Source organism: Charadrius vociferus, unplaced genomic scaffold (assembly GCF_000708025.1).
Source record: "Charadrius vociferus isolate BGI_N301 unplaced genomic scaffold, ASM70802v2 scaffold309, whole genome shotgun sequence".
Classification (NCBI taxonomy): Eukaryota; Metazoa; Chordata; class Aves; order Charadriiformes; family Charadriidae; genus Charadrius; species Charadrius vociferus.
The window spans coordinates 2922631-2947033 of NW_009661370.1; the positions used below are offsets into that span (position 1 = coordinate 2922631).

General features: G+C 40.7%; 1 protein-coding gene across 1 annotated transcript in view; it reads left to right on the top strand.

Annotated features, from left to right (window-relative positions):
• SDCCAG8 (serologically defined colon cancer antigen 8) overlaps positions 1-23917 on the top strand; it is a 105470-nt gene extending 81553 nt beyond the window's left edge. Inside the window, exons 18-19 of the mRNA XM_009893657.1 lie at positions 21809-21935; positions 23867-23917. Of these exons, the coding sequence (XP_009891959.1) occupies positions 21809-21935; positions 23867-23917 (178 nt within the window). The remainder of the gene's footprint in view (positions 1-21808; positions 21936-23866) is intronic.
• The last annotated feature ends 486 nt before the right edge of the window (positions 23918-24403 follow it).

A 24403-nucleotide genomic window follows, 5' to 3' on the forward strand; every position in this document is an offset into this window, starting at 1 on the left:
GCTGGTAAGGCAGCTACTGCACTAGAACTTACACTCTCATGTTTCAGTTTAAAGGAAGAGAGACTCCACTATTTTTAAAGGAAGCCCAGTCCTTCAAGGACTCCACCATATGTAAAAGCATCTCCCCCTCTGCCTCCCTTAACTAAAAGAATAGTTGTATAGACTTGTCTGAACTTAGTAGGTCACCGAAATATTGCAGTAAACATCCAGGTACTAGGGCCATCTTGGAACAATTGCTTTTATGGTAAATATATTGTGATATTCCTGAAAGTCCTACTTACTAAGGTCTGAGCTTACCTTTTAAAAACAATGCCCGTGGCTTGGTCATCCAGTTTTGTATACAACTGTGTAAATCACTTGCAGTAAAAGGGGAGTGTTTAACGTCTGATGAAACGTGCATATACCAACTTAATGTTTCAAGAAACTTAATAAGCTTTTTTTATTTTCTCCTCTCCAAAAGGAGAGATTTACTTTTGTGCTGTGTTACATATTGGAAATGCTTAGCCTCTGTTAGAATTATTTAGGTAGCTGCTGTAAGTTCATGTGGGAGGCCTGTACCTTCATGCATAACAAATTTGACAGATCGACTGCATTTTTTCCAACATGATTCCGAAGCTGCAAATATCTAAAGAAAACTCATTTTTTACAAAGGGTTTTACACTCTTACAGGGTTTGCGCAAACGAGAATTAGGGATGGGGGAGTGGACAACAAGATCAAGAGCAAAACAAGTTATAGTGGTTTCCCCTGTGCAAAGTATTAAGCAAGCTGTCAATCTTAAGTATTTCACATATTTATTACACTTTATTTTTGCAGTCCAGAGTGCCTTACCATAAGTACATGCAGTTGTTGATGATGTGATCAAAAATCCAAGATCATGTGAATTCCAGGTGATCCTTCACCTACAGTGTTGAGTATGCTTCCACAGTTGTGACTGTTTGTTGTGATCTGGATCTAATAAGGAGACTTCCTTTTGTCAAATCTAGTACTTCAAATACTCATCTGTTTTTGTCTGGCCATCATCTTTTTACTTACATCCAGGATTTTATTTTTTTTTCTGCCTACGTTTTTTTAGATCAGGCAGAAGGCCCTATATTTCCACCCTTTCCTTCTGCAAGTTAATGTAAGGACAAAAGGAAAAGAAGGAAGGGGTCAGAGGGGATCACATAGTACCATACCAAAAAACCCATTCAGTATGGAATTGGAAGTATGGCAGAAGAAAAACGTTTTAAAGACAAAACAAGAAAAACACTTCTTACAGTGCTGATTTCTGTTCTTTTCCCTATATTTTTTTCATGCTTTTCGTCATTTAAGGTAATTTTAGGTACTCCATTTCTACATGTGGAAGGAATGTTTCCTGATAAAAATGTTCTGAAGATTTCTGGATCTTCTGAATAAATGAATAAATAAATTTGGAATGTACACAGTGAACAAAAACCTCTGGGATGGGAACTATTTATGCAAAAGCAGAGGTAAAATCAATTTTGGTAAAAGCATAACTGATTAGAGTCCTGATATCTAAATTCATAAGGAGATCTCCCAGTTCCACTTCTGTTACAGCAGTGTTGCAAGATAAATGACTGATCCTTCTCATGCTACTTTCTTTCCTTTTAATAATCAGTGGAACTTTAGTTGCTGAAAACATCTGAATTCATTCAGTCCCTTAAACGTAACCGATAACTGTAGAGCAGAACTGCAAATGAAGGTTACCTGAGATGTTAGTGTTATTTGTGTAAAAATATCATCTTAAAAATTTTGTTCCACTAAAATTTGTTCTCTCCTATTAAGCTAATTTCTATTCATATTTTCAAATAGCACATTTGGGGATTCTTTCCTTTGTAATCTTTATGGGAAGGAATTTTTTCCTAGTACTTCAGTGACTTTCTGCATCAGATTGGAGGGTAATGTTACACTCAGTAATGTTTACTTCAACAAATGTAAATTCAAATTAAATCTATTATTTAAATAGCATAATGGAAACACATGGTGCTTTGTAGTCATGTAATTAAAGAAGATCTGTGCCTCCAGGAGTTTATGATCTATAGATCAAAACCAGTTCCACATGCAACAGACCTCTTCTAAATATCGGTGTACAACTTGGGGATTTTGTCTTGCATTTACCTCAGCATAAATTTTACTCTTGAGCAGAGATTTCACCCAGGCCAATGTAGTACTGTTTGAGATGTAATGCATAAGTATTGTCCTTGACACTTTGTGCAGGGACAGTTAATTCTTAGCACAGAAAAACTTGGTGTTTTGATGTCGAGATTTGTACCTTGCTTGTTTAACAGTAACACTGTGAACTAAACTTCATGGATTATACTAGTTTAGTTAGGGGAAAAAACATCAAATTCTAATCTTTAACAAGGAGTCTGACTAGCTATGCTTTTTCTTTTTTTTTTTTTTTTTTTTTTTTCCAGTTGTCAAAGTAATTTTGTGCAAAATTGCGTTTGAGTTAAATTATTCACTCGTCCTGGGGCAATAGCCTGTATTCACTTTCCAGCTGAGCCAACTAAAAATATGGGAAACAGACCAGCCTAATATTCCATTGTTGCCTTATATAATGTGGTGTTTTGGAAATGATGATGAAGGCAACCTGGATATCTCATGGATGAAATAGTAGATTCATAAACTGAAAGCTTTGCTTGCTATTTGTAATGGTGTTTTCTCCCTTCCTTTCAAAAGTCTGTGCTCACAAATCAGAGATGTTGCTTTTATTTTAAAAAGAAAAGAGGAGGACAAAGAAAAAGAAAAAAATCAAGCTTCTTTATCCTTTGAAGAAATCTTTGCCTGAATTGCTGGCTGGGTTCCCTCAAAAACCCTGGACTCCTTCAAAACTTGGAACCAAGTTCAGACCCCAACTAGGGAAGGTAGTGTAATTTGTTTAGTGTACTATAAGGCTCAGTGTTCTCCCCACAATATGCTACAAAAGAGTCTGGGTGTAAGCACATAGGTTGTTCTTGTCAAGTGTGACGGTTTAAGATTTCTTCCAATTATCATCCTAATTAGGACCCTGAATCAAAAAGAATTTTTCATTTCTTTTGGGCATGTGGAGCTAAATGAAGACTTGCCTGTGAACCCTGTGACTCATTGGTCGCTGCAAACCATTAAGCCCTTTTGTCGCTGTAATGACTTAGCTGCAAAATAATTTAGCAGCTCGAAGAGGTAACTTTTGTCTCCAACCTCCTTGCCTGAGCATTTTCCCTAAGTTAAGGTAAGCTTGGGCAGCACCTCATATGTTCACGTGTTTCGTTCTGTATTCCAGTGCTTTTTTTTTTCCTCGGTCAATGCTGTTGCTTAGGATTGCAGAGCTCAGAGGTGCTGCTGTGTTTGGCTTTCCTCAGTTATTTAAATCCGTAAAACAAGAGTTCTGGTCACTTCCTGATCCTCAGAGTTTAGAGTTCTGGCAGCTATCGGAGACTTCTGAGCATTTTGTTTTGAACTGTGGCACTTCTTTTCCAAATGCTGGGTTTCGGTTTTACCCGTACCGTGGTACAGATCCTGGCGTTGCGGGTTTAAGGTCATCTGTGTACTGTGTGGCAATAATGCTGTACTGATCTTTTCTAACATCTTTTAAGATAAAGCTGTGAAATGGTTGCGTGTGAGGAGTGGTAGGCATTACTGAATGTTGATGCTTTTCTTCCAGACCGCTCTGAGCAAAATTTTTGTGCTTCAGGTATAGTTACGCTAATCAGGGTAAAGTAATAGATTTTCCCACAATGAATGATAGTACAAGTCCTACTTTCTGCATGTTTGCAACTGGATTTCCTTTCTACTGTACTACTACTTTTTTTTTTTTTTTTTTTTAATTAAACTGTAGCTTTCTGGGCAAAATGAGCCTTTGGGTCATATGGTATGTGGCTTCACACAAACTTTTGCTACATGACAGGCTAACTTAGCAACCAGGATTTGTTTTCCACTTCTTCCTACTCATTGCTTTTGTCTTGTGCTGACATTTTGGATTCTGTGCTGTACTAAAGGAAGCCCTAAATGACAACTCGTGTAGCATTGTGCCTGGGACATGTGTATTTGGATCTAGACTCAGATGAAGGACTTGTGCTCAAAAACATTCAGCGCTTGGCAATCCCAAATACCAAGTTTCTTTTGTAACAGTTGCCTCAGTGGTAATCTCATGGTTCTAACGCAACACTCAAAAAAAAAAAAAAAATTAAAAAAAAAAATTCCTTTACCAGTTGGGGTACCTTATTAATTTCAGAGTACTTTGGGTGGAAGAATAAGATTTCTGAAGAGGGTGTAGCATTGCTAGTCTTAAACAAGTAACCAACCCTCAACAAAACCCCGAAACAACAACAAATCAAAAAACCTAAACTACAGAGGTCCTAGGAAATAGACGATAATCCTGACATCAGGCAGTTAAATAACAGACTGATGCAGAAAACTGTCCCAGATTCCAACATTCCTTTCAGCTGACATTAGAAAACAAGGTAGACTTAGCATGAGAAATAGTGTCTTTATATGAAGAGATTGCTCTTGTTAGGCCCATATGTGAACCATATATCCAGATTCTCTCTACATCCGCTCACATGTCTCCCTGTCAGCATCTGAAGAGAGATCCCCAAATGTTCAAATGTACCTTTCAGATCAGAGTTTAATTTTAGAAGACTATCTTGGCCTATTAATTTTGATAACAGTGCTGTGATGGGGGTTGGAGTAGATGATCTCCAGAGGTCCCTTCCAACCCTGACCATTCTGTGATTCTGTGGTGGAGGAGACATCAGATTGCAAGTAAAATTTCAAAAGTCAAAATGCTACAAAGCTGCAGAAATAAATGCAAGTGCAACTTGCAGTAATAGGTCACAATACTTACATACGGTAAAACATGTATGTGCAAAATATATGTCATTATTGAATAATTAATAATTCATTGGGGAGTATATTGTTCACACACGCTTTGTATGTTACAACTACAACAAGGAGGCTGAATACTTCCCTGCTCTGTGTGTGTTGGATGAGGAAGGCAGTTTAAAAGTCCAAATAACGGTTCCAGAGCTGACACTTGTAGAAATTTAGAACATCAGTCCTGCAGGACATCTTGGACATTTTTGTGATTTCTGCGTTTTCTATATTTAATCTGTAAACATTGTTTTCAATTTAATGACAGGCTTTAGAATATACAAGCAAAAGTCAAACTTGCTGTGCTTAAAAAAAAAAAAAAGAGGCAAAAAGCTTACTACTTGGGATTGTTTGATTGTTTAATGCACATAAGCAAAGTAAGCTCCTATGCAATTCAGAAGAATCACCCTGATTATTAAAACATGTTTGGGTAATGCCTAAGAGTTAGAATAATAGAAACTGATTACATTAGAATAGTTTGAATACCATGAAACTTGTAGAAATGTTACCTGAAATCTTTCAGATACCTTACTGATTACTTAATTTCTCTGTGTATTTTCTTATTGTATCATTAAAAATAAGTACATGAAGTCACTATCCGAACTAGAAATGATACTAAAACGGGAGTTGCAAAATTAAAAAAGCCGGTATGAAGTTTAGTCATTTTTCAATGTAGCCGTTCTATGCTTTCTGTTTTGCTAATGGATGTCTAAGGGCATTCATGTGGTTATGAAGGCAGAAATTAATTCCCTTGCTAATATCTCCACTTCTCCATGTAGCCCTTTTCAAATTGAAGGGGTTTTGCTTTCGATTCCCCATTTGTCTTTGTTTCAAAAGAGGAAAACCATTCCGTTATTTTTACAAATCACTGTAGGAATTCTGTTGTTTCTACAAGTCGCAAATGAAGTGTCCGGTAGAACTGGGTAGAGGATTTACAGTTATTATTTATTGATATCAGACACTTCAGGTATACCTAGAATATGAACACCACAAGCTTTAAACCTATTTTTACAATCCTGTTTATTCCATATAAGTGTCTTTTCTTTAAAAACTTAAAAAAAAACCCACCCCAAAAAACCCCAAACCAACCCAAATCCCCACTGTTTTGCATTTGTAGCTATGACCAAGATATGAGAGTGGATTATTCATTAGACCCAACCAATCTTTTTCTTAAGTGGTCCAAACTGCTATCCAGTGAACTCGTCAGCTCTCTCCATCAGAAATCATTAAGGGTGAGCATGTGTAAGCAGCAGTGCAATTACACTGCAGTCAAGGGAGAAGTTCTTGACTCATCCTGCACCTTCATAATTTTCCATTGCTTGTCAAAAGAACAAAGTATATTATTTTTTCTTAGCCTGCAAGCAATAAGAAAGCATGCAGCATTTACATTATTTCTATGCTAGTCAGTTTGCAGCGGGTCTTGGCCAAGACTTCACCCATGGTTTCTTTTTATTCACTTGTTCTGGAACAAGAAGACTTAACATATATACAAAGTTCATTTTCTCTCTCATACCTAAATCTGGGGCCATACTCTTTGCCTAAACAGTACATTTGAATTCTGAAATGCTTAATCCAATGCATGTTTCACATATGCAAAGGACCTCTGTTGGCCAGCCCCTGTGTTTCTGATATTCTGTTTCTGATGTTTGTACGGGCTTTTATTGAAGGGAGGGTGGTACTGGAACTTGCTGGTGAGGGACTGGGATGGGGGAGACAGCCTGTGTGACAGCTCTCCACGTATGTCTTCTCCCGGAACTTCAGTCACAGCTGATGTTGAGAGACATACCAAATGTGGTCATAGACGATTGGTTTTGACTGATCAGTTCAGAAGACATCCTGCTGAGTTTATTATCACTTTGCTATCCAGAGCAACCCAATGGATAACATAGGCATTTTTAGACCCATTAAGTACTGTTGAGTTTATTTGGAATTTCTCAAGAAAATATAAAGAGGAAAATCTTTCTCCACCCCTCCATCAAGGAAAATAAAAGATGTTAACATGTATACAATCAGACAATTGGGAAAAACTTTCTCTGTCATCTTCCAGAGTCCTGTAAGAAGACCTGGGGCATGTGGGCTAAGCCGGGGCATTAACACCTGAAATGAAAATTGATTAATGACCAGGAATGCGTGCAAAGCAAGCAAGGTCTGAAAGAGATTAATCCAAGAAGTTGGGAAGGTTTTCTGTTGATTCTTTTTTTTTTTTTTTTTTTTTTTACATTTAAGTAGTTTCATAATTTTAAGTTTTGAAGACTATGCATATGACTGACTGAAATCTTAATCTGTAGTTATTTATAAACATTTCTTGTTACACTAAACACCCTCTATACAGTTCTTTATTTCTTATAGCTGGGAAATCAAGCCCTATCAAATTTAAACTGAGCTAAATTGCTACATTATTGAATACATTGCCACATTTTTACATTTTGAAATTCAAGTGTGTTTTGAACTTCTGTCATGTTTTTCTTAAGGAAAAGAGGGGAAAAGAGTGGAATTATGGGAGGAGAAAGTGTCTTTTTAATTTTGTTTTTATATAAAACTATCCAAAGCAATTTTGATGAAATTTAAAATAGCCTTGAGACAGAGGGAAAAAAAAGGAAAATACTAGCCATAAAATAATCAGCTTTGAAATTGAGTGTTGTGTCCTCAAGAATGCTGGTTTGAACCAAAACCTCAACCTTGGTCTGCTCTTTCAGTAAGGGTAGGACACGGTCTCCCCGTTGTTTGTTTAGGAACTCTGACTCCTAAATAGCTGAGGGGAAAAACAACTTGTACATTATCTAGTCGAACACAAGCATTCCCATATTGTAAGGAAAGCTGTTTTTGTGAAGGCAGAGGAAGGTTCTGTGCTCATTGCAATGGAGAGTTGACGTGGGGAGACTATTTGGAGCAAATACATGTCTAGTTTGTATTCTTCTTGAAAAATGCTAGAACGTACATATGTGCTTCGTGGTCTTTATGCTACGTACTGCTTCTCTCTGCACAGATAATCACACGAACAATACATGTGAGCAGCATTTGAGGTAGAGCTGTTATCTTTTATCTCTTTGATGTCTTAATTTACTGATGCATGAAAAGTTGAATGAGGAAATAGTGTTTCTGAACAAAAGGTGCTGCAAATCCTCAGCAGACAGAATTGCAAAGTTGTGCCGTCTGTCCTTACACATTTCCATCTCTGCCTGTCCTTCGTTAACTGAGATGGTTATTCATCACAGAGGAGTCGATGAGAGTTTTATAGGGGCATTTATCTATAATTTCTATGTTCTTGGTCTTTTTTTTTTAATTTCAGGCTGTGTATATTTTCTTTTCTGTTACAGTCAATTGTGTCATAAATGGTCAAATGATAACTCATCACAAACAAAATTATTTTTGCAGCCTGTCTTCCTAGCGTCTGGATTCTAAAGAGACAACCTGGTTGCCTGCATGCCAGTGCAACCAGGATTTCAACAGTGTCAATAATCTTTGCTCATCACACCAAAAAAAATCAGTGTGTCAGTGTATTCCTGCAGAGTCATTAGCATACAGACTCACTCTGCTTGCCTAACAAAGCATGGTTCGGTGTATTATAGTTTCCTAGTCTGCTTGTCTGATTCACCTCTGACAAAAGCAGAAAGAAAATTCGGTCCCTTCTTCAGCGGCACACTAACGTGGGAAATAAATCTTCGGGCATAAGGTCTGAAATGGCAGTCATTTAAATAATTCAAATGCAGCAATCATTTTGCCAGTGTGCCTTTCATTTCTTTGTTTTGTTTCTCTGTATTTCTCAAATCACTGAGCGACAAACGATCTCCTGCGACAATCTATATTTTTAAAATATCTAGGGCTAAATAATCCCCGTCCTCTTTAAATGCAGTTTAACTGGTTACATGTTAAATAATTATTTGCTCTCTCTTTTGTGGTGTGGAGGGGGGAGTTGGAGGGGAGAAGTAACATACAAACAGATGTGCTGCTAGATCTACAGGCTTCTGCCAACCATATGGCATCTTAAAGAAAGATGGTTGGAGCGTCTGGATTAGCAAAGAGTCGGGATGGAAAGCCATGTGTCGTGTTGGTACAGGCAGTTGTTTTAGCTCTCTGTAAAAGGCTTCAGGAGATTGTGTAATGGAACAAATGGTACTGCAAGCCTAGTAACAGCCTTACCGCTGCTGGAGAGGCAATTGGCCCCCAGGCGGGTACTGCTTCATCCTTGCTTGTTGGTTTTTTGTGAAGGATTTTTATATCATTATTCTGTGTTCTTCTTTTAACGTACGGGAAACTTGGGAGATCTAATTCTGAACTTTATACTTGAAAGAGAGCTATTGTGTGTTTAGGATTTTTTCACAGCCCATTTTTTATAATGAAAACACAGTTTCCCTCTCTTTGAAATGAGAAGCTCATGCCCTTCTGCAAATTTCCTGCATCCTTCGTGAACACTTCGAGACACTGATTCATTGAATTTGTAGCCGATGCCCAGATTTGGGGGGAAAACTGCTCTCTCTGGGATTTGCTTAGTTAAAAACAAGATTGGGGCTATTGTGCTTGTGGCTTTAACGTACCAGCTTGGCATTCGTATTCTGTTTGACAAGTTGCTCTTTATGCAAACAAGGGGCCTGCTCCTATTAAAGGCAAAATTCCTTTTGTTTTTAGCGACGCAGGATTGGGCTCTTGGTGAGGTTTTATGTGCTTTACAGGAGTCTCTGTAGTTCACATTACAGCTCACGGGAGTTATTCTGGATCAGGATGAAATCTTTTGTGTCCAGATCTGTAACAGAAATAGGTTTTAGTTGTTTCTCTGCTGTCACACAATAGAACTCTAAACTCCTCTGTATGTCTCAATGAAATCAGGCCTCTTAAAACTGGACTTACACCTGTACTATCTCCCTGATACTGTTTGTTTCAAAGGAAATTAAAAATCTCATGTTTCAGTAGAGGAGTTCAATGGAATTAGGGTTATTCTATTTGAAGGGACTTTAAGTACATTATGATCCCATATCCCAACTGTTAGGTAAGGAGATATCATGAGGGACGCTCAAATATTCATTCATAGGTAGATACTTGCTGAGCAAGTAATGTTATGGTTTCAGAGACATTAGAAACAAACCATTAACTACAGAAGCATCATCCCTACTGAGGATCTGTGCTGAAAAATAGACTATCTTAAACTGAGACAAATGCTGCGCTAATATAGGCTAAATTCCCAATAACTTAAAAGTAAAAGTACAGTTACTGGTCTTTTTTTCTCTTTAATTTCTTTCTTGCTCTCCAGAAGGCTCCTTATCTGGAGCTTAGGAAACAGCAGTCCTCAGCTTAATCTGCAGTTTAGTTACAGCAGCAGAGGCTTTTTCCTGAGCTGCCTGCGTGCCCCCCTGCTCAAGCCTGCATATGTTGCTCAACACTGATCAAAAGTAGCCTCCCTCGGGAGAGAGGTTTGGGTTCGTTTTATCGGCCTGTTCATTACCTCGCCTCAGCCGAGGCTGAGCCAGGTGTGAGGTGGACAGTTGTCCGCCAGGAGCGGTGCCAAGACCACCAGCATCTCTCTGGAAGCTCTTGCGGTGGCTGCTGAGGAGGAGTGAGTCAGACCAGTGAGCCCCAGTGGGGACCTCGGGCTCTCTTGGGGCATCTGCTGAGCTTTCGCAGTCTTTCAGAAACCCCGGCCGTTTTCTGTGATGTGTTAGCGTGTGAGTTCACCAACATCATGGTGTGCATTAGCAAAAGTGTGCGTTTCATTCAGAAACATGCATTTCTCTGTGTAGGTTACTCAAAATTCATTATTGGGAAATGGTATATTTGTGCTGCAGCGGCAGCATCAGGGCTTACTGAGTCTACAGAGACAAATAATGGTTGATAGTAGGTGGATCTCTTGCTTCTAATTTTGCACACATGTTTGTCTTCTGTATCCCTACTTAGAAGAAAAAAAAAAACATGGTTGTATTTTTATACAAGGAGACACAGCTTTGTTGTCTTAATTTACTACTAGTGATTTCAGGCACTTAATTTTAATTGTCCAACTACTTATGTGAGTGAGAATGTTCAGCTCCCAAAAGCATATCAAGACTTCTCAGCTTTCTTGTTTAAACATTTGTTTCATAAAACTGTTATGATTGCTTACCGCTGAAACACGGGGAAGTAATATGAGGAAAGCATAATTTACCTAACGGAACTAAGCAAGACCTTTTGATGTAATGTAAGGGCAAAAGTACTCTTCTCTTCTTATAGTTACACTGAAGATGCGTCAAGGAAATGAATAACACTTATTTCAACTTGTAGCAAAGAAAAGACCGATAGTTTTGCTATGATTTTTGACAATAATTAAAATACAGTGGAAATGGAAGAGCCTGTGCATGCACATGTGCAGTTGTGGTCAGAATGAATTCTTCTGCTGGAAGGTGCCAGTAGTCTTGCCCCAGTGGGATGCCCGTGCAGGGTCCAGCGACTGCTGACTGATGTGCTGAGCTGTGACACAGGAGAGCCTGGCTGGAGCCACGTTTGTGCTAATTTTGCATGGTACTTCCGACAGCCTTGTGCTGCTATTGCAGAGACACTAGAACGGCTATTCTCAGCCACAAGCTAAGCTGCTGCCACCAGAAGGCATCACTGACCCTTCCCACTGGCTGTGGTCTGGGTGTGTTCATACTCGTCTCCAAACTGCCTGGTTGCAATCACATTCCTTATTGTGGAGGGGTTAATGGTTATTCTGAAGATAACTATAATGATATTTGCCTCTAAAGCAGGAATAGAATTCCCGCATTTCCTAGGAATGATTGAGTTCAGCCTTTAGGCTCAATGCAGTGAGTTCAGAGCACAATTGGGCCAATATATATACATCGTGAAATAGCCACTGTCTTACAGAGATTGTAATACTCTCTATAATGTACTAATACGTTTTTAAGAGGGATTTTCTGTGAAATGCTTTCCTGCTTTCCTTCAGTGCTTCTAAGCAATTGCCATTTTCACTAACTTTGCAGGGAAATTCCCTGTGTTTTTAATATAAATTTTATATATATAAAAAAAATATATATGTTTTTAATATAAACAAAACACAGAGTGGATTCTGTATTCACAAGAGCTGAGCTCCGTGAAGGTGGGCTAAAAATACTGCTCAGATCCTCCAGCTTTTCTCATTATCTGGAAAACCTCTGTTTTCTCAGGATGAAACTCCTTTCCTCTCAGCCCTTCCCAAAGCCCTTCCCAATCTTTCTTCGTAACATTCGCCGTCTCCCCTACTGTTGGTCTTACCTGTTTCATTCCCCCCAGCTGGTGTTTCCTCGATGCTGTGACTCTCCCTTCAGTCTCTGCAGAGCTGCTCTACAGTGTACCAAGGGACGTGGGGAGATTGGGGCTGGTCCCAAGTGGATACAGCCCTGGCGTGAAGCGCAGTGTTGCGTTCCAGCAGGAGCTCCCTGTGAGGTGGGAGCACGCTTGCTTGGCCAACCAGGGCTAAAAGAGAAAGAGTGGTTGAAGCCTCCTCAGGTCCCTTGGGTATATCCGAGCACAGCTCTTCCCTACCTCTCACGCGCATCCTAGGCTCCTCTGCCCACCTTGACCTCCTTCCCAGCCATTTCTCTAGATCCCCATTTAATATGGGCCCCTTATTCTCATTTTTGTTTCCTAGGCAGAGTAAGTTTGGGAAATAGACATGTGTGATAGGGCTGTATCTGAAGGGGAATAGGCCAGACTTGGTAAGTTTGCAAATGGAAGCAATCTGGTCTGTGTGGAGAGAGCAACGGGGCCTTGTATGGAAAACATCTATCTGAATATGCTGCACAGTCAAATTATCTCTGTCACCAATTTAAAGTCATATTCCTCCTCTTGTATGTCACAAGCATAAAACTACGCTCCCTACAAATCTTACATCTATCATTACTTTCACTGTAATTTATGAAAACCACAATAACCCTGTGTGAACCCTGAAAATAAGCAAATGTGTATCGCTTGCCAGAGCTTACAGGCAAAATCACTTGTTTGAAATGAACTGGAAAGAGGGGCATATTTGCACCTCTGGTGTGGAAAATAAGGGTGATGGGGTTTAAGCAAAGGAACTAATGAGTGACGCCTACATAGATATTTAGCACTTTGTGTTTGATATTTTTATAGCTTATTTTCATAGTGGTCAAACTATACAGTATAGCAGCCTTGCGGTTTTGGAGTTGAAGAACATTTTTGAAGGACTATGATATATATAGTTATTAAGCTGAGAAGACTCCCTTGCAGATAACCAAATCAGAATGACTGCACCCAGCAATGTTGAGCCCCTCTTTCCAAGGCCGCTAGTGAGAAACATTTTACCTTTCAAACACAGGTACTAATAGCTATAAGCACGAAACGGGAGCTTTATGCTGTCTGTAACAGAGAGCCCCCAGTCCTTGCTGGTTGCAGCTCGAGCCCGGGCTCAGGGAGGACAGCAGGGCTGGACCCAAAGCTGTTCTGTTAGTCTGCCGTTGCGACTGTCAGAAACAACTGAAGCAGTTGTAGCTCAGCTGCACTACCCTTTCTACCGCTAGTATTTTTTTAATTAAGACAATGTCTGACAAAGTAAATTAACAGAAGCTGATGCTTTTAGCAGTTTTTTTTGCTTCAAATGCCTGATGTCAGCTTGGGCCACATGTACCTTCTGTACATGCCATGGGATAGAAAAAGTGAAGCCGTCTTTTTCAATTCTCTGCTGCCTGCCCAAACACCACATGTACTGTCTGTTACATGTCGCTTCTGATGAGGTTCATGCTGGGAATTTCTTTTTAAAGGCAAAGTGTTTCTGAAGGAAAGCGTTCAGATTGGGCAGATTGCATTAAAAAATTCTCACTGTCTTTGACTCGAATATAGCGATTGTTTTGTGTGGACACCAACTAGCAGTCTGTAAAGGTTCACGTTTGTCTGGTAATGAAAGAAGTAAGAAGAATCACAGTAAGCAATGGGGGGAAATGGAGTATACGTTTATAAAATGTAAACAGATGACAAAAATTGTTGTAACTAGTAAAACAAGTGCAGGAAAAAATATTATAGTAATGGCATGTATGTACCTCGTGGAATGGTCCTTAAAAACGTGAGGGGGCCACTTTTCAAACCGTGATAGGATGTACATCTCTTAGCATTATCAAGGCTCTGTTTCCTGATGGAGAAATTTTGCAAAATCTGTTCTGCCCAGTATGTAACAAAATCAGAGGTGACCGTATTGGAAAAAAAAAAAAAGTCTGACTATAACATTCGAGGATTCTGATGATTATGCATCTGCTGCAAGCCCTGCCTCCTTTTTTTTCCCTAAGGTATTTTACAGCACTCTGAATTGTTAGCCAGCCTAAATGGTTTGGCGAATGGTTTTATTAAACATTTCTCAGCAATAGGCAGAAAATAACAACCAGGACTATTTTTCTCTAGAACAAACCTGATTCAGAGTTCATCTTCTTAGCATAGACTATATTATTTCAAATTCCTTTAAAGGAGGAAAAGCCTCTCTTCAGCCTAGGGATTCAGACACAAATAGACATTAGTGAAGCTTTCACCCCTATCTTTTCCGGCCTGCCATCCATTCTCTTTCGTTGTTTCCTTCCTGTCCAAACCCAGGAGGGCTAAAAGCAGCAATCGTATCGGCTAAGCCCAGCTGCTACACCCCCTGCTAAAGAGCAGGCTGATAATGTTCTCTTCAGCACGTTAGACACGAGCTATTAGAAGCCCAGGAATAGATCCCAGCTCAGGTTTCCTACATGATCTATTTGTTTAACCTGTTGGGCCAGCTGTGGAAGTGAAGATGTATCCAGATAGTCAGCAATGACATCTGAAACAAAGGGGAAGCTACTGTTGCGAAGTAAACTTTTAATTAAACCCTATTTGTAATTGTTATCATGGCATGTGAGGGTTGTTATCTTCTTGGAGAAGATGTAATATAGGTGGTACTTTAAGAGTATGTGGAAAAATTAAGAGTGCCTTTAGTAAAATTAATTTAGAGGTTACCCAATACACATTTAAAGAAAGAAAAAAAAAAAAAAAAAAGGACCACCTGGGTCAAGAGTTTCATGGTGAAATGTGGACATTTTCTTCTTAGGTGTCCAATTCCAAACTGTGCAAGGAATATTAACCTCTAGTTACCATCTGTTAACATAAGTTGGATGAGTTTGTTCTGCCTGTAGTGTGGGCAAGTGCTTACCTTACTAAGCTAGAAGCAGTATAGATTGCATTCTTTCTCTGCCTGACCAAATGACAGTCTGGGCCTTTTATGTGGCAACAGAATTTTGATAGGGATTTCAGAGGGTGGGAGATGTCACAGAAACTTGTTTTAATGTGCCCTAAACTGTCGTCTTGTGTCCTATTAGAAGTCAGGACTTCCAGTGTGACAGAGGTGAGGAGGCTCATTCACTGTCCATAGTTCATACTCACTGTTACAGCTTCTTTTTTTTTTCATTTGTGTGGTTCTTTTTCTTTGATGCTTTGTTTCTTTCATTAACACGAGAAAGGTGGATCGTAGTGTTTTGCTTTTGAAGCTAGAACAGAGAATGGAGATCAGTTAAAGGATAGGTAGTATAGATGTTCCTCTTTGGAGGAATGTATAGGGAGTATAGATGCTCCTCTTTTGGGAGCGTACGGGGACTTCTCTGAGATGCTCATCATCAAGGTTATCTCAAGGTCCTGATCTATGGCTCAAGATCTTAAGTAAATAGCAATTTAGGACACTATTGGAACTTTGGGGGGTAATTTGCTATTTGTCTGCATTTCTAAAATTATAGACTCTAGTTACCTCAAAATTTACTGTGTGAATTTGTCTATGCTGCAAACCACAATGAAGATGCAGGTTGCTCATATGAGAACTAATTTTACTACTGGTTTAAATGCCCTAGTTGTCCACGGAGTTGATTGAAGATATGAAGAGGTGGTGAATATAAATTTTGCTGCCTTAATGAAAAAGACATCATTTCTGCTATGAAAAGGGAAGACAGAAAAGTAGCAGAGTTAAGGTAGAAAGCATAGGGGACCCATGCTGCCGTCCCTGCAAGAGGGGTGGGGAGTGACAGCAGCTGGGGCAGTTGTGGCTGCAGAAACAAGCTCACCGTGAGCACCAGCCGTACGCCTGAACTCTTTGCATGGCAGCAAGTCTGGATTTCCAAGATCCTTATAGATATAGGCAAAGCAAGCCTGATCATTGGTTTGTGTATAGGAGGAGGTTACCTTAGGCAGTGCCTGCTCCATCTGTGTCAGGATCTAGCTGTGATCACTGGAGTTTGTATGTAAGGTTGTGTGATGCTGCTTGTTGTAAGACGCTACTGAAGTTCTTTGTGCTTTCATTAGGCTTGCCAAAAACTGTGGTTTAGGCTGAAAACTGTTCAGCCAGGGTCACAGTGGGTAATTGCCTTGGGAAGAGACTGGCGAGGCTGGCCAGGGGACCAGCAGTGGAGGTGGGAGCCAGGGTGGGAAGGAGGTGCACAGATAACCTTCACTCTGGCATTTCCTAACTCTTGAGTATTTGAGTATACAAATTTAACATCCTTTAATGGGTAACTTAACTGTCTGTTAAGTACTAAAATTTAAACACTACCTATTGCTTTAGTTTGTGACTGCAAATGTGTAGGATGTCCTGAGAAAAATGATGAGAGCAGGTAGATGTTTGCTGATGGAAAGTTTGCTGGGTTTTGCTTTCTTTTCTAATTGGCTTGCTCCCTCTTTTTGTAACAAGCTTGTCTTTAAACCTGTATTTGCTTTTAAAATTCATAGCATGTTCAAAACATTTGAGATTTGCAAATGGCTGATAAACAACTCTGGCACTGCCTTCGTGTTGGGGCAGAGTCCCCTTCAGTAGCGTCTCTGTGGCATGGCGGGGGTCTGCGACATCACCCCTGGTTTTCCCCCTTGTGACCAGAAGCAGCCTCAGATCACTGTGTCCACCTACAGGCAAATGAGCGATACGAGAGCAACCTCAGAAACCAGTAGCTTGATGCTCTTATCCTGACAAGGGAAATGTTTTTATAAAGGCAGTTTGCTGCACTGTAACGTATTCCGGTGACTTTGGGGTTTGGTAGTTTTGGGGGGCAGGAGGAACCCCAGCAGCCCCTCGCCCACAGAGCCGTGGCCCGGGTGCTGGTGGCCCCCAGTGGACGGCCGGCATCCTGGGCTCGCCGCGGGGCGTCCAGCAGGCGATGGGCACGATGGGCTGCCCTCCGTTACCATGGCAATCGGCAGATGGGGGGCTTCGGCAGGGAGGCGGCCGCAGCAGCAGCGTGCCGGACGAGCCGCTCAATAACAGCCCTTTCAGCTCTGACAGCTCTGCTCTGGCTGGCCAGAAGTAGTTATCAGATTACTTGTATTAAAACCTAATTAAGACGTGTGCCAGTAAATGCAGCATGGTTATTGGATTTGGTGATTTAGCTGCTGCCGGTTGCTGCAATCCAATCACGCCATTTCAGCAAATTCAGCTCACTGGAGTAGAGTGGAAATGCTTTACATCAGTAACCTGACTGTGCTGAAAGAGTAAATAACCTTTTAATGCCTCTGCCGTGTCAAGGACTGGTCCCCGCTGCTGGGTGGATGGACACAGCCCACGGATCCTTGCATATTAATTTCTTTCAAATCAACTTTAAAACCCAGAGGAGGGCTGACAGGTTGTATCAGCTTTTCCCTTCGCTGCTCGCAGTTGCCTGCAGATTAATGGAGCTGGGAGTCCCCCAGGGCGGGGGGGTTTGCAGCGGGAGCCTTGTGGGTGCCCCTGCGCTGGCAATGTGTCTTTGTAGAAAAGAAAGAAGGAAGCTTTTGCTTTTGTCTGTAGGCCGCACACAAGGGGACAATCTAAATGTAACGCGGTGGGTACTAGTCCAGCTTTGTGGTATTGGATGGAATGGAAGTTTGTTCCGCTGAGTAGAATTCACCTTGGTGCCAAAGCTCTGCTTTGTGTTTGATGTTTCACATAGTTTCTGCAGGGTCTTGCAGTGGTTGTCTACCCATAGTTGTCGAAATGTAAGAAAGCCTATCTATCCCTTTCTATTTCATTTCTGGGCAGGCTACGGCATAGCCTAGTCTCAGATCCAAACTTTACTGCTGTACGGAGTGAGATGTAGTCTTCTGCAGGGTGTAGCTGCACAAAGTAGCAAGGTAGCTTGGAGCCTTTCTAACATAAAGCTACACACCAGCTCCAAGTACTGAGGATCAGGGCAAAACCTTCACCTTGAAGCATTCATTACAGCTTGTGATGCCTCAGTTTTGTTCTCCTTCTGTGGAAGCACTTGTCTCCTGAAGCTGCCTCCATATAGGAATAGGAATTTTGGTTCAGAGTGATTAATGAAAAATTATGTTAAGGGTAATACTATTGCTTAGTCCTTAGTGCCAGGTTCTCCTGTAAGTAGTCCAAATGTAACGTGGTTCAAGAACTGCAAGTCTTCACCTTGTGCCTTGAAGTAACATGACAAAGCGTGGAGTCAGTTCCTGCCCTTCAGCACGCCCAGGCCAAGGAGGAGCAGCCACCCCACATCCCAACTGGACAGATCTTGCCACTTTGGCAGAAAACCGATCTCATTTGGAATGGAGGGTGAGGATATGGTGGTCACTCAGATGCCCAGGACACAGTACGTGTTTGCCTTGGTAGGTGGTGTTGCCAAAGTGAACGTGGCGACTGTGCAACCTCACTCGCTCACTCGTATTAGCAAAACGTGCAGAAGGTTCTGTCACCCAGTTGTAAAAATGATGGCAGGCATCGATGTGCAGTTGTAACATATGGGAAGTACAGTGAATGTGGGTGGAGCTGTTCATTTCTCATCTTGAATCATTTACGAGATCAGCAGGCAGGCCAGATACAATGCATATGGGAATGTGTGGCTGTGATGCACATGTCACACGTAATAGCAGATACTGTGAGAGGGCCCAGAGCCTGTCCTCAGGAGCTAAATGCACCGGAGCAGGCTGGTAGTCCCGGCGTGCGGACCAAGGGCCAGCTTGGCAGCAGTTTTGGGAGAGCAGACTGGTAGACAGAATTTGGGAATTCACGGACCGAGATCTGCACTGACTAGAACTACTCCCTCTTTATCCATCATGACCCAGAATTGTAGAAAGGAATGTTATTAATCCTGTACTTGAGCACTGGAGATAGATACAGATGGTAAAAGTGAAGTTGTGGCCTGCTGTGTCATCTTTCTGCCTCTGCTTAAGAGGACAGTCTAAATGTAACACGGTGGGTGGTGGAGTTACAAAACAGAAAAGCATAATTGAGTACTGTTGTCGTAATTAAAGACTTTTCTATTTACAGTAGTTTATCTGAATCACCCTTTGCATGATCTGCAAGGATATAGAGCTTTACAATAGAGCTCACGAAGGCTTGTATCCAGTAACGTTTTTGAAATTTGCATGGGCTGCCTGTGAGTATCTAGTAGAAAGTGTTATTTTGATGTAAAATTCCCAGGAGCTGGAAATTACTTCTCTCTGGGTGCCAGAACCAGAGGAAGTTCCTCGCGCTGAAGTGGTCGCTCTTCAGCTGGAGCCTTCTCCTCGCGCCAGGAGAGGCACGCCGGGGAAGGGCCCCTCCTTGGGGGCTGGAACAAGCCCTACAGCAGCGACGGGCAACGCTCATCATGTTGCTGCAGAGATGGTGGTCAAGGGGTTTATCTACTTACCCGTGTCTTTAGCTACCAGTAATAATAATTTTTTGGAAGAGGGTCTCTCAAAGACCATATGATTGTTCCTAAAACAGACTGAAACACCAGTATAACGGGAAAATTATGAATTGAATGTAGAAATCAGCAGAAACTTAAATTCTAAGGGCCTGCATCTACTTTAGTTGGTAGTTGTTGAGTGGGGCTCCCATGCATGAGGAGGATTTTACAGCCTCAAGGCTCCAAATGGGTAGGGCAGCACTGGGGTTCTTCCCTTGGCTGTCTGAAGAGGGCACTTCCCAGTTAACACCTCCCTACCAGTACTGCTATAAAGCAGGAAGTACTCTAGAAATAAAGAACTGGAAGCTGTCTTTATTAAAAATCAAGATGTGCAGTAAGGTCACTTTCCTCCTCAAATTAAAGGGAATCAATGGCAAAGTAGTGAGCACAACTCGGCTCTCCAGTCTGAACCTACGATGTTGCCTCCGGCAAACACCACCGTTGTTCTTGCACTCCTTGGGAGGAAGATGCTCAAGGAAAAGCTACTATCTTCAAAACAAAAAAAGAACAGTACAAGGGTGGGGTTTCGTTTGTGTGAGGGAGTTTTGCTTTGTTTTTTGAATTTCAGCGCCCCTGAAATCACCTTTAGTAAAGAAATTAAGCACAAACAGCTCCCGTACCAACATGGTATAGTTTGGAAGGTATAGGGAGTGTGAAATTGGACACAGAGTGTCTAAGTGTGTGTTTAGCAGAATACCCGGTGTTATCAAAGCGGTGGGTTTGTTGGCTTCATTAGATGTTTACAACCAGCTGTTGCTGTTTGCAGCGAGCTGCGTTTAGTTTTGTTCTGATCCCCAGGAGATGCTCCTGCAGCTCCTCAAATCCCTTTTGCAAGGATGTGTTAGCAGAGCAACAGCACACTGTGCAATATGGGCGGTCAGTGTTTGCTACATGATTGTTGCAGTTTGATTTCAGGGAAGTTGGCTGGCCTGTACCCATCAGTAAATACTAGTGTTGACTTAGATTTTGACAATTTTGTCTCAGCTAGATTTTACTAGCTTTTTATCAAGAAATTTGGGGGTGTTAACTGCTGCAGTTATTTGAATGATCCTGATTAAGAATGTGAATATTCAGACTCGCTAGCTTAGCTGAGTTATGACAGCTGTACAAGTCAAAACTACCACATGGAGCTGAAAGTAGAAAGATTGAGAAAATCACATGCCTTATTGTAAGCATAGAACTAATTCCATTAAAAACACTGTGCATGAGAGATACAGCCTTAAAACCTTTTTCAGCTGAAGCTGTACTTCAATATGTTGAGCAAGAAATAGTTTACAAAAGCAAGTGCAAAGTTTCGATCCAGAACTAAGCTTGACACAACCAGAGTCAGTTCATGCTCCCTAAGCACATAATGGTTTCGATGTGTACGTTTTTCTCTAGACTACTGTTATTTACGGACAAAAAGCTTCTAAGATATCTGAAAGGACTTCTGATTAAAGACGTTTCCATTTGAAAAGTGAAATACATGTAAATGTAAATGTAAAACCACCATTTCCAGCTTATTTGTGTTTACGTCCCTTGCTACGGGTCCCAAGCAGATTTTTAAATTTTTCATGGCAGGATTAATAAACAGTCACTGGGGATATAACAAGCCATACCAGGTTTTGTGATTAAATAAGTAAAGGTGCGGTTGCCCTGTCTACAGCAGTGTTGTCCCAACTCAGGCACTTGGTTTTTTAAGTGTAAGCAAAAGGCTTCTGTGTGCTCCTTCTGATACCTGCCAACTTGTTCCCTCTGTTTTGCAACCCCTGATGAGGAGGACCTTTGGAGTGATGGGCTCTTTACATCCTCCTCCAGGGACCCCTGTTTCGCTATTAAAGCATCTACACGGACGTGCTTAGTTAACACTACACTTACTTGAAATAAATGTACCATTCTGTAACGAGTTTTAGGCATTGACCAGGTTCCAAAGAGCAGCAGACAGGAAACAAAAGGTTTTGTCACTTCAGGTCCAGTTTGTCAGGGGAGTGGGATATTTGGATTTATCATCTGGGCTAGTGTGTGTGACTTGCAGGGGGCTGGTTATCGAAGCAGCTACAGCGTGTGCAGCTTGCTTAGCTGCAGGTGTCGAGATGCAGTCTTGCGGTCTTTACTGATGTCACTTAATGGCAAAGCAAATTTGCTGTCATGTCACGATAAGGCTTCTAAATCGGACGTGCAAACCTTTAAAAGCGCTCGTTTAAAGTGTGAAGATGAAATGTATTGAATGCCCATCCTTGGAGTAATACTTTAGTCTCAGCCCATGCACCAGACCCAGCTCTGTCATCTGGGAGCTGCGCCCGGCAGTGCAAACATCAAAGCTTCTACCATGAACTCCAACTTCAGATGCTCTGCAACCCTTTTATCTATTTTTTTCCAGGTTACAGCAGCTTGACAAGCACTGCCAGGCCACTGCCCAGCAGTTAGTGGAGCTGCTCAACAAACAGAATCAGCTCTTCAAAGAGAAGCAGCTGCTTACAGAAGAGGTACAGTTTCTGCGAACACAGGTACTGTGCCAAAAGAAAAGGAAGTCTGAGGGGAATATTCTGCAGATTTAGCAGAGAGATCTGCCAGCAGTCTCATTGCAGCTCTTGGGTTTTGTTGCTGCTGTTGTTTGAAATAAGGCATTACCTTATGAAAAAACGAAAATAAAAGTCCATGCAATTGGAAAGAGACCAGTAGCTGGACCGGAGTCTCACTTAAACCTAAACTAAATGACGAAAGTGTTTTGAAGTGACACTAAAACAGCAGAAGTTATTCTAGGTGACAGTTCCTAGCTTTCTTATCAGAAGATTTTATGTTCCTTTTTCAGAGAAAAGGGAAATCTGTTCTTTAACAGCATTAACGTTTAAACAGTAGCTTGATGTTGGCAATTTGTTTGAGCTTTTTTGCTGACATTTGTCAAACTGAAGTCCCCCTATCACTTTGTGATGTTTTTTCCCCCCTTGTTTTTAAAAGTCATTTATCTTTCCTGCTGCTCTGTGACCACTTACCCAAGTGTGAGATGGTGAACGTGAAATCAGTCTGCCTGAGCACTAACCACAGCACTGCATCTCTAGCAGGACTGACTCGTGCTTCCAGTGGTCTATAGGAACCTGCGGCTTCTCGTGGGCTCTTGTTGCTTTTTTTTTTCCCTTTGGCCACTGTTCTTCAGTCAGTGCTTTGGAAATAAGGGAGAGGGCTGCATGGTTTGGTTTTGCTTTGTCTTTCCTTTACTTGTTTCAGAAAAAGAAGAATTAACAAACATAGAATGAGGTTTTCAGTAAAACTATCAAATAATCAAACTCCTGTTTTGTGACGAAGTAAATGAACTATTTCAGCCATAGCATAACTGGAGTTCTGTTAACAAGGTAACGAAAGGCTGTGTAGGAAATGTAGCCCAGTGGCACACCTAGCAGGAAATGGAAGATGAATCATTTTAGAACTTTAAAATATTTTAATCATACTATTTTTCATAGGCTTTTTAGCTGCAGAATTTAGTACATGTTTCACCTAGAATGAAGTCCATACTTTGATATACTTTTAATCATGTCAGCGTATTTGGTTTTATAGGATTTCCTGTTCTAGTAGACAAACTTGGTAGCTCAGGATAGTGTAAGGTTATCAGCATCTCGTAACTCCTGGCAAATTTCAGGGCAACCATAGTGCTCTCTTTATAAGGTGGTTTAAGAAGGTGGTTCAAGAAGGTGGTTCTTCAGAGAAGAAAATTTAAATTTCTGTTTGAAGGGAAGCACTCTTGGTAATGTGAACAGACTTTACGTGATCCACAGGGATTTTGTTATTGATAATCTATTTTATCTGGAAGTGAGCATGCTTTTATGAACTTGGGCAGAAGTACAAAAATGATACAAAAGAGGAAAAAATCATCCAGATATTATACTGCTATCAAGGCTTCACTGGCAAAAGCTTCCTCCTTTATGTTCATTACAAGTTAATTGTGCTCCAGAGGATACTTTTTAACTTTAGAACACTCAGAAGAGAAGAATGATATAAAAAAATTATTACAAAATGAGTTCTAAAAATCTATTTGCAGCTATTTAAAGCAACAGTGGCTATCTGGGAATTGGAATTCAGCCCAAAAGAGCTGCCTGGAATATCAGACAATTGGTTTAAGAAAACTAAAGAACAGTTCACCATAAATGGGAGATTTTAACTACAGAAAGATGTATGTAGTTAGTGTAGAAAGAAATATTTAAAAAAATCAGTTGCAGAATCAGTATTGATCAAAGGTGAAAGTGATCATATTCCACATTTTACTGTATTATTCAACAGTTCTTTATAATCTTTTTTTTTTTTTTTTTTTTTTTTCCCTGGTGGGGGAAGGGAGAGAGAAACCAATCGTTCCTAATCTTTTAAAAATGATGTAAAATACACTAACCTAAATGTGCTATTGTATCTTGGAACATAAGCCACTAGTAACTGCAGTTGCATATTTCAGGAAAAAAAATGGGATGCAGATCTCAAACAGGACACAGATGGAATCAAGTAAAAACCTGGATGGATAAAGAGAAATGAGCAGAAGTAGGTATTTTTTCTATATCCTATATATAGAGAGAGGGGAGGGAAAGGAAAAGAGGACCACAACTATTTGCAGATGTGGGTTGAATCTGGCAAACACTTCAAGACTAAAGGGAGAAGAAAGTGTTTGAAACATTTTTGGGTTTGAAATTGCTGGAGCTTTTTGTGTTTGGTTGGGTTTTTTTAAGCACTTAAAAATTTAGGACAAGCACTCCACAGCAAAGGCAGGTTTACCTGACAGCATTAAAAAAGAAAAAAAAACAAACCAAAACCAAAAAAACAAAACCCTGTAGATTTAAATTGGAGGGAAAGGAGGACATACAACTCTTAGCAAGGTGGGAACTCCTAGAAGAACTCAGATTTTACTATTGGTACTCTTTGGTCTGGATAATCACTGGGTATTTTTCTTTTGATATGGTATTCGTTAGTTTTGTCATTTCCAATGGAAGTTTTCCAA